The sequence below is a fragment of the Glandiceps talaboti genome, chromosome 3 (assembly GCF_964340395.1).
Source record: "Glandiceps talaboti chromosome 3, keGlaTala1.1, whole genome shotgun sequence".
Lineage (NCBI taxonomy): Eukaryota > Metazoa > Hemichordata > Enteropneusta > Spengelidae > Glandiceps > Glandiceps talaboti.
The window spans coordinates 27,025,832-27,040,205 of record NC_135551.1 but is presented as its reverse complement, the minus strand read 5'-3'; the positions used below and the strand labels follow the sequence as shown (position 1 = coordinate 27,040,205).

Genomic DNA, 14,374 nt, shown 5'->3' with positions numbered 1-14,374 from the left:
TTCAATTTGCAGCTCTCTCTTCAAATTACTTTGTATGTTTTAAATCTTTAAAAAATGAATATCACGATTAGACCTAACAAAAAAATGTATGGTTCCGATTACGCTCAATTTTAGAATAGGTGGGATAGGTTGATTTGTTAGTTTAATTATATATATAAATATATCTATCTGTGTGTGTGTGTGTGTGTGTGTGTGTGTGTGTGTGTGTATACATATATATATATATATATATACACACACACACACACACACACACACACACACACACACACACACACACACACACACACATATATATATATATATATATATATATATATATATATATATATATATATATATATATATATATATATATATATATATATATATATATATATATATACAACAGCCAAGTCTCTGGTCTATGCTTTTTAATACAAGATCTCTGGTGATGTGATATATCGTGACAAAGAACAGAGGATCATCAAGATGAAATCCATATTTTATAGCTGTCTATAATATTTTTGTTAATTTGGAGGGGACACCCTGTCCTATGCCCCCTCTTTGTCAACTAGTGACATGTTGCTTCATAACACAACCGTGACTGTCAATTGCTAATGTTCAAAAATGGAGTAATTATTCTTGTAAATATATTTACTTTATTTTCCGGGATATTTTTCTAAGAAACGCTGTATCTGTTTAAAATATTCAAACGAGAGAAGATTGGGGATTATAACTGAATTCTGCAATTGTGTCTTTTGTTCTCAGTGAAATAGCTGGTTTAATTTTTCAACTCGATCGCAATTCCCTTTCAAGGGAAGGGGATCGAAATCGTGTTCGGGCAAGAAAGGAATTCCTTTATTTGGGTAGATAGGAGGTGGGAGACGCAAGGAGATAAATGTGTTCAAAATAAATTCCTTTTACCCCCCCCCCTTGTCAATTCTGATCGCACCTTACTGTGCAGCGGAAAGTAGGATTCATACAATCAGGCAGGACAACCGTTACTCCAGCAAAATGTTACAGTTCGACGATATTCTCAAATATTTGGGAGAATTTGGACCGTATCAGCGGCGTCATTATTTTCTTCTCTGTCTGATGGCGATAACTCCGGCTATACATGCCTTTGCCCAAGTGTTTTTAGCAGCCGAGACCGATTATTGGTGTTACGTCCCCGAGCTCCAATCCTATCGGGACGATAACTGCACGAGCGCAGGAGTAATAGAGGAAACGTGTGTCGAATCTTTGAAAAATTTCAGCATCCCACTGGAAGAGAGTTCGGATTCGTGTGGCAACAGTTTTACGTACAGTAACTGTTATCGGTATAACATTACCAACATCAAATATGGTCCCGATAAAGTTATTACAGATTACACCAACGACACCAAAAAATGTGACCATGGTTGGGAGTATGACCGTTCTCAGTATAAATCATCAGTGTTTCAAGAGGTATGTATTTCATATGATGAATGATGTACACATTTAAATGTGTCATAGTTGTGTTGCTATTCTTGTTATAAACCGAATTGGAGTCAACAGTTGATAGAGTGACTTGCAGTAGAAAATACAGGATGTTTACATACAAGGCACTCTGTTGGTGGAGGGGGCCTACGACCCGTAGTTGCGTGCGATGACAAGCATGCAGGTTAGACACTTTCACTGAACAATACATAAACATTTATAGAAGACCATAGAACCAAAGTATCTTGGTATTTATCTAGTTCCAGGCTATGAGTGATTGGCCATAAATGTATAAGCTTATAACATATGTTGCACCGGTCTATCTTTCACTCTTGGTTATCCTACACCCTCGCTGGGTTCAAAGTTGATTTGGGCCACAGGCACTCGAATCAATCTGTGTAATTTAAAAAATATGTATAGTAAAAATACATTTAAAAAAAACAATCATACAGATAGATTCGAGTGCCTGTGATTTGGGCCACGTCCTCTCAGCACTCTCGAGGTTTGTATTGAGAGGATATAACAGAAACGAACTATGTGAAGGCTTTAGGCCAAGACCTGGTAGACCTCTTGTACTCCCAGTCTAGGTCAAGACTTGGTAGTTTGTTTGAATAAGTAGGCGTTGTTTTCACTTTGATGGTGTTTGCTTATATGCTGTTCTAATAGTTTTATGGAATAAACACCAACTGTTGTTTTCTATGCATATTAGAATCTGATAACGGGTTTTATACCCTTTTACTGTCAAAATGTTGACTCGATGTTTGACATGTACACGATTAGCAGTCCTCTACCGGAGCTAATATTAAAGTTTGTGTAGCGGGTTATAACATTTTGACAGCTAAAGGGTATAAAACACGATAAATCGTAGTTGAATGCAGTGTGTCATGTCAACTTGTGAGCTAATATTCTTTTCAAGGATGGTCATATAACTGTGCAAACGCTGGTGGCCGGTATTTTTTTGTGTGAATATTCGTAAATACCCAATAATGGATTATGACCACCCCTGAATAGAATATTAGCTCACAAGTGACTGTGGTTCTGTCGTGAACAAACCAGTTGTGAACTAGGAATTACCTCAGACCACTAAAGAATGCAAGAGGTGGTCCATGTTCCACTTCTACACTTGGTAATCGGACACAGCCGGGGACAGACCTTCAGTGTAAAGGTTACAAGTTGAACATTATCGGTTGAATCTCAGTTTGCTGTCTGAGGTTGAAAACTACAGTCATGGCAGGGCTCAGTATACAGTTTCAATTAGACGAGATGTCAAGTTCAGTGAGACTGACCACAAGGTTTAGAATATAATATAAATTAGAGATCGACCTCTCACTGTGAAAGTGACCACAATGGTCATCAACTTGGTAGATGAAATGACGATAGATCGAACGCTTAATGCTAACAAAATTTTGAACTGTTTAAGTGTTATAACCTTTGTAAATCACTGTGAAAGTGTTTCATTCGTATATGATCGAGACTAGTTAGTAGTACAATCAATTCAGTAATATTTTAACATGTATCTAAACGTCTCGTCAGACTTTCTGCCTTCACCTGAAATCAAGTTCTGTGTCCATTGCCAACCTTGTAATATTGACGGGACCAGTTCTTTACCTATCTTTTGAGTTACATTTAATTACCACGTGTCTATATAAGACGAATGCAAGATTTTTAGCATTTTTTAGTCGAACTCATTCTACCCTGATATTTTCGAAAAGGAATTCCACAGTAACTTTTTACGTTTAAGGTTACGTTGATTACTCTGTGCCCTGGCCCTGGAGCAATGTCAGGGACATCTGTACTAGAGTCGTTTCGGGAATTTTCCCAGGATATCTATGATACTTAATATAAACAAATGTAGTATATATATATATATATATATATATATATATATATATATATATATATATATATATATATATATATATATATATATATATATATATATATGTGTGTGTGTGTGTGTGTGTGTGTGTGTGTGTGTGTGTGTGTGTGTGTGTGTGTGTGTGTGTGTGTGTGTGTGTGTGTGTGTGTGTGTGTGTGTGTGTAACATGACTCTCCCTTGTTAAACTATTTCAAACATGGGTTAAAATGCTATTAGAGAAGAAAATGGACACGAGTTCAAGAATCAATGGTAAGGACTTAATCCCACCGCTGCCACCATGTTAACCATTTGATAGCCAGTGGTTATTTCCCTAGAGTAAATTTGTTTAAAGGCACTGCGTTAACCAATGCATCAATCAATACATGTACCTGTGTTGATGATCAGAACTACCAAATATTAGATGAGTGCGCTCCCAACATGGTCGCGGCCGAGGTAAACATCCCACAACATTTATATCCCTAATATCTTTCCCAACTACTCCCGTTTTACTCCTATGGAACCCACTGCTCTTCTCACATCATAACATAGTGTCAATTGATTCACTGCATGGTTGTCAGCAGTTATTTGATTGATTTCGTCTGCTATCACGGTACCTTAAACCCTAACCCTAACCTCAGACCACTATTTAGTGGTGTGAGCCCTAACCCTAACCTAATCGCAACATTTGGATGTAGCACTGGTGGCAGTGTTAGGGTGCTAAATCACAAGATAATGCAAAGTTGGACAACAAAATAAGTCAAAGTAAAACGTGACCCTCACCCAATTCCATTTTCTAAAATACAACCCTCCCCTGAGAACTAATTTGTAAAAAGTGACCCACCCCCTAATTCCCTGGCCCTCCCTTCTTGTAATTACTGAAGGCTCCCTAAAGCATGCCAATTTTAGCCACACCACGAGCAACAGATTTCTGACGAGTAGTATGGATGCTAACGTAGTCTCTAACAAAAACTAGGAGTGGAGGTGTAAATCGTAACGATACCGACGTCACTTGAGTGTATCTGACCATAGACCCTACACCATAGGGTCTATGATCTGACGAGCAATTTCTCTTTCTTTCGATCCACCACCTCGACCGAGTAAACTATAGCTACCCTCACATTCTGTGTCTGTGTCTGTGTCTAGTCACATCAACAGAATGAAGTATGTAGAACGTGAAGGCATGGAGTCCAGTCAAGGAATGGTTACGAGTTCTGACTGTTTTATTTGTGATTTATTCGTAATGCTGACATAATATAATCCCATGCCACAGAAAGGTAATGCTCTTTTGGTGAACAAATTATGTCATACTATACTGCAAGATTCATCTTGATCAGCTGCGCTGTACATTGCACGCAATGACGAATTTGTCTGTCTAGCAATGTTTGACGTACGTAAAAGGAGAACGAATCTGTGATTAAATCTACAGCTGAGCCGGCCCGAGTGTAAATAAGTTGCATATTTAATTTATATTTTCATCCACACCACAACAAATGCCATTTGCTGAGTTTCAGAGGCCGAGAGGTCTTTTTTGTAGTTTGACATTGATTATAATATTGATGACGACATCAACCTTAATAACCTTAATACTATGGATATATGATACTCCTAGGCTGGTCATATAGACTGTCGACAGTCTACTGGTCATATAAACTATAATGATATGTCATGCTGTACAGAAATGAATACTGTCACGGGAACATGCATTACTGTTTAGATTGTTGTTTTCCCAAAGGAAAATATCACACGAATCCTGTTACTACAAATGTATCAATATATACTCTATGCTATAAGGTTGTGTGTGTGTGTGGGGGGGGGGGGTGTCAAAACGTTATCATATTTAGCCCCTAGACAAGGAAAACAACAAACTACGAGTCCGTGTTATATGCACGGTGTTGTATCTCACTGCGCTGTGTTTGCAGGTTAAACATTGCAATGTGCATCGCGGCTGAGGGAAGTGACATCAAACACGTCACAGAAAAGACCAGAGAAAGACATTGAGTGGTTCATAAACACAACAACCGTCAACATGGACAAACAAAGAAATGAACCGATATGTACATTATGATATAATATGTGGATAAAAGCAACAACGTCTGCCTGCCTGTTATTCGTCCATTCACCAGTACAAATATCCACTTTACTCTCGGCGTGGGTTCAACATACTTGTAATACTAGTAACAACTCGTTTAGGCCATACTCATTTGGTACGGTTGTCTGTGAACACTCTCATTTGTAATGGATATTATGTTTTTACTTATTTAAATCACATTTATAGATTATAAATAAGCTTAGTGCCTAAACACTCAGATCTAAGGGAGCGTTCAGTTTTTACGGCGGGGTAAATCGTGGTTCGTTTCGAGAAGGGCTCACGGGGAGTGGATGAGGTGGGGTGGCGGTTCAGTCTATTTCAGTACAACACAACACAAACCTAGCAGCCCTATTTTGCAGTGAAATAAAGAAACCAAATGTAATGTACTTTAAAATAAACAGAAAGTGCTGCTGTTTTATGATAACAATTACACAGCCAATTGATCGATCAATCGATCGATCGACAGAACGAAACACACCCACCAATCAACAAACCAGCCAACCCACCAACCCACCCACCCACCCATCCAAAAACCACATTCATCAATCGACATGTGTGCTATCCGTTTCGCAAACAACTTTTCAGAAACTCAACCCACCACACACACACATCAACCAATCCACCCACCCACCCTCCCACCCACCCACCCTCCGACCGACCCATCCACCAATTAGTCAAATCAACAACGTAAGCAAAGAAAGTTATGGCGTGTATTGATTGAATAACTCATGTTTCATTGTAGTTTGACCTCGTATGTGACAACTACTACTTAGGAGCTTTGTCATCTTCAATGTACATGGTTGGTCTGTTTATTGGTGCTGGACTGTTTGGCGCCCTCTCTGACAAGTAAGTACTCTCAACTGTCACATATCACGATTACATTTGTATGTAGCTTTTGCGTCACTTCGATGCCTCCTTGTTGATATTGACTCTGTATTGTATACTGAAATTACCAGGCAAATCTTGTGATCTATGAATTGATTTTGAATGTCATCCAAAATATAACCAACAATATCTTTGGAATACATGTTTCACATATTCATTTTTGTATCTATGGACAAAAAATGCATTGTCTAATAAAGCGTGTTAAAGTGTAGCTTTATATTTCAATGAGTAATTTCAATAATTGATAATTTTTGGTGATTAATTAGGCAATGTCTCATGAATACATATTTCAAATCCTTACAATGTTGGTGTTTAAATTGATGATGACGAAACACTCGTGTCCTACAAAGATTGATGGTGTAGCTGTAGATTTTAATGACATTTACATATTTAATGTTTCTTTTGTAATTAGGCAATATCTTCAGAATGAATACTTCAAACCTCACAGGCTAGACAGACCGACCGATATCGACAGTCTCGGTTACCCAGACTCTCGCCGCTCAGGGGGCTCTGCCTACGACTCTCGTCTGGGTCGTCTCTCATAGAAGAGCCCCCAGCGAGGTGAGAGTCTGGATAACAAAGACCATGGAAGTATAATTATTATAAGTTATATATACGTTATACTTCCATGTCGAGATTAACCGACAGACAGTCAGCCAACCAGCTAGCCAGCCAACCAGCTAGCCAGACAGACAGACAGACAGACAGACAGACAGCCAGCCAGCCAGCCAGACAGGCAGACAGACAGACAGACAGACAGACAGACAGACAGGCAGACAGACTCTCACACACACGCACACACACACATATATTTATATATACAATTTAATTTTTCTGACAGGATTGGTCGATTATCCTCACTGATGGTATCTAACTTAGGTTTTCTAGTTTTTGGTACAGCGTGTGCCTTCTCACCAAACATTATCGCTTACAGTGTTTTCAGAGTCGGTGTTGGTGCTTGTTGTATGGGAAATTTTCTTGTCGCCTTTGTGTTAAGTATGTCTACTAAAACGATATAATTACAAGTATGTAAAAAGGACATATATAGTCCAGAAATCAATGTAATACTATTTTCATTGTTGTTCTGTTTCATACGACGAAGAACTAACTTTATTTTCATCTAAATATAGGGAATGGTGCATGTGATTTGACTGATTGAAAGATGAAAATTGTATCCACATCCCTTAATAATCGAATAGAAAATTATCGAGTTATATTTGTACTAAAAATTACAAGTTGCAAGTTTTCAATTAATCTATTATACAGCGTCTCAGACTGTGTTCTTTCAACATGATAAAACCTTATCATTTCGTATCACCATGCCCTCTAGCGTTAGATTAATAATTTGACCATATATTATGATTTATCTTCTAGGCACTGAACTGGTAGGACCAAGCAAACGAGTTTTCGCGGGAATAACAATAGAATTTTTCTTTAGTTTTGGTTATATGTTACTTGCGTTGTTGGCATATTTAATTCGCGAATGGTGGATACTTCAACTCGTCACAACTCTGCCAAGTATATTGTTCATAACATATTGGTGGTGAGTTAGTCTATTGCTAAATCTACATCCGGGACATACACCCACCACGGCACAATATTCCCAAACAGTTTTTAGGGTCCCTAGGGGGAGCTAGTACAATGGGTCCCGTGCGTGCGTGCGTGCGTACGCCCGACAGCCCGTGCGTGCATCCCTAATACGTTATTTTCTGACATGCAATATCCAATTTCATTCAAACTTGGAACAAAGGTGATATATCATGACACCTATGAACATCATTTTGTTTTGCGACACACGCAAATTTGACAGAATGGCAGCCATATTTGTATTCAAAATCAACATTTACTGCATAACTCCCAATCTATAAGTGTCTACCCCAAACTATCAGGGGTCGAATGAATTAAACTGATTGTCTAAATTGTCTCCTTTTTCGACTTTACTATACTTATCCTCCGTGAAATTATATTTGTTTTCGTTTCATGCTTTCTTCAAAGGATAATCCCAGAATCACCAAGATGGCTGCTTTCAGCTGGTAAGCTAAAGAAGGCCGAGAAAATAATCAGAAAATGTGCCAAAGTCAATAAACGTACTGTTCCTGAAAGTATATATGACGAAATGCACGGAAGTGGACAGCAGAAAACTAAAGTGAGTTTCCATGGCAATAATCAGATCAGTTCAATATAACAGAAATGAGTGAGTGAGTAAGAGAGAGAGTGTGTGTGTGTATGTATGTATGTATGTATGTATGTATGTATGTATGTATGTATGTATGTATGTATGTATGTATGTATGTATGCCTGCCTGCCTGCCTGCCTGCCTGCCTGTCTGTCTGTATGTATGTATGTATGTATGTATGTATGTATGTATGTATGTATGTATGTATGTATGTGTGTATGTATGTATGTATGTATGTATGTATGTGTGTGTGCATACATGCATGTATGTATGTATGTATGTATGTATGTATGTATGTATGTATGTATGTATGTATGTATGTATGTATGTATGTATGTGTGTGTGTGTGTGTGCGTGCGTGCGTGCGTGCGTGCGTGTGTGTGTGTGTGTGTGTGTGTGTGTGTGTGTGTGTGTGTGTATGTGTATGTGTGTGTCCGTGTGCCTATATGATGTATGTTGAAGCAATAGCGTTAAAAAAATATTGACTAAATTGAAACTGCCCTCAATGTGAATGCGTTTGTTTTTTCATGACGTTGAATTTGATCATCATAATAGTGTACATAGCTGAATAAGATACGAGAGAGAAGGTATAGATTAACTTGGTCATGAATGATTTTTTCCAGCTCCATAATTTACATGACCTGGTGGATTTGTAGATGATAAGGAGGCAAGACAATTCCTTCTGTTTTGAAATATGGTCACATTAATTCACACTAATTTAAGAGTACTTTTTCTCACAGGAAGAAGAAGTTGAAGAAGAGGAAAAGGCCAACTTTTTGGATCTATTTCGTCTTCCAAATATGCGAAAAAAGACTTTGAATGTATTTTACAATTGGTAGGTTTACAACTGTACAGCAGCATTGGGTAGATTTATCAGCTGACGGCGATAAGAATGTTTGCAGGTCGAGGTCTGGTACTGTTTAATATATGTGTTACTTTACAGGACAAATGTGATCAAGTCGCAATCGAAGTATATTGTACTGCAGATATAAAAGGAAGTGACGTATCAGTTGATAACGAGGCTCCACCGCCCCAATAGTCCTTTCCAAAATTTGACATGGTGGCACTCTACTTCCTGTCTGTGTGTACCTTGGGGGTATACATGGTATAGGTTACTCAGTTAATCATAGTACACTGCTGCTTTCCTTGATGTCTGAACAATGCAAAAAACATCCCTGATTTACACTTTTACAGAATACCAAGGAACAAAGCGGTAAAATGAGGTGATGATACCCCAATTTGAGTGAGGGCGCTGTATTCTCAATTTCCTGTTTGCAGTCTGCAATGGCCTATTGCAATTAACGTCATCTACATATTCGTTTCGCGTACACGGCCAGGTGCTTATATACTTTAGACTGTTTGGTAAATGAAGTGCTGTGAGGCGAACCACAGTAATGTGCAATGTTATGAATTTTGAATTATGCTGTTTTCATGTTTGAATAGCTTTCATGGTGTTTTCTCAGAGGTACACAGACAAGCGAGAATTGAAAAAAAATGTTACTTTGCTCTGTGACTTATACCCTACATTGCAATCTTTGTTCTATTTTAGGTTCACGAACAGTCTTGTATACTATGGGTTATCACTGAACACGTCCAACCTTGGAGGCGATGACTACCTCAATGCATTTATTTCCGGTGCTGTGGAGATTCCTGCCTATATTCTCAGTATATACATACAAGAGACTTTCCTTGGTCGACGATGGTCTTTATTTGTCACCATGGTGCTAGGAGGTGTTGCCTGTATTCTGACTCTAGCAGTACCAGATTGTAAGTTTCACTTTAGTAGAGTGCAACGAGATGGAAGATTATGTGGAAGATATAGATTTAGGAAGACTTTGGTATTTCATTTTGAGGACTTATCTGAAGATAATGGTGAAAAAATAAATTCTGTTGCAACTAGTGATGGGTCATTCGATATTTTGTTGATTAGTTCTTCATTTGTCAAGCTACACTTAGACTATTTTTTGAGGGGTGGAGATCACACAGATGTGACATTTTACTTTCACCTAATTTTCCCTGTCCACAAAAATAATGTTTAATCATTACGTCTGATCCTCGATTTAATATATTTGTTCAAAGTTTGAAAGAAACCACTTTTATGATATACATTATTGGTAAGTACTACAAACATGATGTGTGGACAAAATCAGAATTTCTAACTTTATCGAAATATGTAAGGAACAAGATATGTTTTGAGATGAGAGATTGGCTTAGATGAATTCTTATTCAAGGTTGATACATGTTCGTATATTGTAGTCCTGTAAACTCCTACAATTCGTTGGCCCACAGGGGTGGGGGTGGGTGCATAACTGTAACCTTTTAGCACATTCATCATATTCTAGGCAACTCATTACACAATTTCATCTCATTCTCACAACATTATGGGCCCCTACAGGCGATGTCTGTCCGTCAATCCATGTGTGGGCCAACCTCTCCTTGCATAATTTCTTTGATGTGCATCAGCTTATTTCAACCAACTTGGGCAGACACATGCACATGTCTTAATTACTTGACGATGAAGTTCATTTCAAAATGGCTGCCATATTTGTGATGAAAAGCACATTTTGCCTCATATCTTAAGAAGTGTGATACATACGAACACCAGTCAAATATCTACCTCAACGTTATAAATAACAATCTTTCTAACGAGGTTTTGTATTCAGAGAGGCCATTCAAGTGTTTGCAACTATATCTATTGGGCTAGGGTTTTAAACGGGACATAACATTTTTGACCTTGACCTTTATCTTCAAGGTCGAATTGTACAATATTCAATAACATTAGAGGTTTTACAGTGACAGACACCATTCAAATTTGTACCCCAATATTGTCAAAGGTAAGCTTTCTTTGTATACCCTGACGTGTGATCTTGACCTCAATCTTCAAGGTCAAATAGTAATTGCTCAATAGCTGACATTTGTTATTAATTACCATTCGAGTGTCTACACATGTTTGTACCAAAATAATCTTTCAAGATGTATTGTACTAAAGGCTGTGGGCCCAACCTTCACCTTCAAGGTCAAACAGTAAATTGATCTAAACTTTCAGATTATGAATTGTTAATAACTTTTGAAGATCTATACCAAGAGACAATGTGTACACCCATAGTTTTAGCGGTAAGTTTACTCTTCAAGCTGACTTTAACCTTACCCTTCATCTCCATTGTCATGATAAAATTTAAATTTACATAAAAACATTGCTATACAACAAAAACCAGTTTGGTGCTATGTCTTGTATAAAAGGTTCTTTTAATTACAGGTGAATATGAATGGATCGGGGTAACACTCGCCATGATAGGAAAATTTGGAATATCAGCCTCGTTTGCTATCATATATGTCTTCTCAGCAGAACTGTATCCAACCCCTGTACGGTAAGTTTTACATCCATCATCAATGTACATTTTGGTAGCAGTAGATTCTATCTTTCTTGTCAAATGAATAGAATACTGGGAATACATAAGCCTAAATGTCACAATTGGCTTCAGACGTTTGCATACGTTTTTGAACCTCGCCTCAGATTATGTTGACCATGTAAGCACTATGATTCGTCAAGTTCTCTTACTCCACCTTTTGATTTAGAAACAAATATTGACCCAGGCCGCATGCGTTATTATTTGGAGGGACAGTGACCTCTTGTGCGATAAGACATTATTGACCAACAATAGCAACCGTGATTCTAAAGTCGAGCGAATATGTTGACAAACTGACAATAAACAAAGATATCCCAATCTGCTTGTATATCGATTGATATACATGTAACTCACTGTGCCATGGAACATCTTGATTTGGAACACTTTCTTTTGAACTCTAATTTAACAATAGTAAATGTAAATTCATAAATCATGTAAATTGTATTCTTGTCATTTTCGACACGACGGCCAAATTTTACTTCAGATACATTGTTGGCAAGTCGTCCATTCCCAGCTCCCTCCTTTAAATCCGAGTCGAGTGCACAGTAGTGCATAGGTGATAAACTTGTGTGTAAAGAGTGCGCTCTATTCCATTGATTATTTTCATGAATATCAACTTTAACTTTGAAATCTCACAAATTATAAGTCATAACGTTCAAGCCTCAATGGTGATCTGCTCTTTAAAGTTTGCCAATGCGTGAGGGCGTCTGGACACACCGAATCTTACGGACTAGTTCTATGCAAGCACAACACACAAATCTATTTGCTCAATTCTTTTCTCACGTTGAAATCCTCAATATTCAAACTTTATATTCTACAACACAGAACTATTGGAATGGGAATGTCGTCAATGTGTGCCCGAATTGGTGGAGTTTTAGCTCCTCAGATGATTTTGATTGGTCAGCTGTGGGAACCTCTCCCAATCATCATTTTCGGCACAACTTCAATTCTTGCCGGAATTTTGGCAGTGCTTTTACCAGAAACAAGAAATCAGAAATTGCCAGAGACAATGGAAGAAGGAGAACGTTTCGGAAAGTAAGTTATTCGCACATATACCAATTTATTTTCATTGACCAGTACAGTTCATTTTCCTAAAGACGTTGTACCATAGACAGTGTCTATGGTTGTACAAACTGTTGTTCCTGTCACGATGTCGCCAACTGATCATAAAAATGTCACGTTCTTTTTAAGTTGAACCAATAGCGTGGTCTCATACTCTAGGCACTAATGTATATGTTTTGGTCAAGTAATTTCAAGGTGAAAATTGTTTTAAGGAAGACGTATTGTGTGTTGTGTTGTGTTGTGTTGTGTTGTGTTGTGTTGTGTTGTGTTGTGTTGTGTTGTCTGGTCAGGTTTGGTGCAGTCTATGTAGTATGGTTGTTCTATGGTGTACTGCAGTGTGGTCTGGTCTGATGCAGTGTGATGTGGCCTGTTGTAGCGTGATATGGTATGGTGCAATGTGGTGTGCTATGGCATGGTTCAGTGTAGTGTGCTATGATGTGCTATTGTTTGCTATAATTTGGCGTGGTGTATTTTCCCTATACAGGAAATGTAAATCGACAGCCGAACAAGCCAAATCTTTGGGACATGACAATAAAGCACTCTCTATGGAAGACAAGAAAAAACGTTATGTGGTTGAAAACGGTGCTAACACTGATGGAATAAGTAACCCATCTATGGATACATCTACTGAAGTTACGACAAACCCACGTAACGTAGCAACCAAACGATAAATTAGGATACATCACATAAATCAAGTCATTCGCCAAAACTTACATTTTTTTATTTTCATATGGTTGTATGTAATCTGTAAAATGCAGGTTGTTTTCAAGGGTATTCTTAGGAAAAGTGTGTTATAATACACGTATAAAGTAACTCTAATTCGTTTGTACAGAAAGGGAAGAGAAAATAGATTAGAGTTTTAGTACATATATAAGATAGACGTGTATAAAACAGTCATGTATCTTTAGTGACAGTGTCCATTTTTTATATAAATGATTATGGAAAGCTTATATGAAACGTTTCGATGCAGAAAGTAGAAGTGTGATTATTAGTGTATAGAGGAGGGACAGAGAACAACTAATTAAACAGCCGAGGTATGGAATTGATAGTCCTAATGTACCTGTTTTTATGCTGTATCTTTGAGAAGCCGTTTTTCTGTAATTTTGGTATCTGTAAAGGAAAAATAAACTGTGGAACCAGGCCATGAGTCTGATTCTAAAGCCAATATCATGTTTCTCTCTTCATTTCATGAACACGATAATCAGACTGTATGCTAACCACATATTGAAATACTGCAATGTACTGCAGTGAATTTCACAATACCATGCAACTTTTCTGTTTCACAATACCATGCACAAATAAGAAACTACATATGCCACACTTCACAAGCAAGGTCGTATTTTTGCTACATTTTAGTCTAAATGAAATAAACTATTTAAATGTATTGCAACTCCAGGCAGACATTCGGGCACCAATGTTTTTCTTAGTATCAAACATCCAATGAAGGGCGTTTTAAA

At 37.7% G+C, this 14,374-nt stretch overlaps 1 protein-coding gene across 1 annotated transcript; it reads left to right on the top strand.

Moving 5' to 3' along the window:
- Nucleotides 1–963: 963 nt before the first annotated feature.
- Nucleotides 964–14,051, top strand: LOC144432607 (organic cation transporter protein-like). The gene is made up of 10 exons (XM_078120859.1): nt 964–1,428; nt 6,130–6,233; nt 7,114–7,268; nt 7,647–7,815; nt 8,268–8,418; nt 9,189–9,283; nt 9,998–10,215; nt 11,705–11,816; nt 12,681–12,890; nt 13,402–14,051. The coding sequence occupies exons 1-10, from the start codon at nt 997–999 to the stop codon at nt 13,586–13,588; spliced, it is 1,833 nt and encodes a 610-aa protein (XP_077976985.1). The 5' UTR covers nt 964–996; the 3' UTR covers nt 13,589–14,051.
- Nucleotides 14,052–14,374: the final 323 nt, after the last annotated feature.

Excerpts from the sequence above, each read along its gene's own strand:
- LOC144432607 (XM_078120859.1), top strand. The coding sequence starts at position 997 with ATGTTACAGTTCGACGATATTCTCAAATATTTGGGAGAATTTGGACCG. Across the intron at positions 1,429-6,129 it reads AATCATCAGTGTTTCAAGAG|TTTGACCTCGTATGTGACAA; the intron begins GTATGTATTTCA and ends GTTTCATTGTAG. Across the intron at positions 6,234-7,113 it reads TTTGGCGCCCTCTCTGACAA|GATTGGTCGATTATCCTCAC; the intron begins GTAAGTACTCTC and ends TTTTTCTGACAG.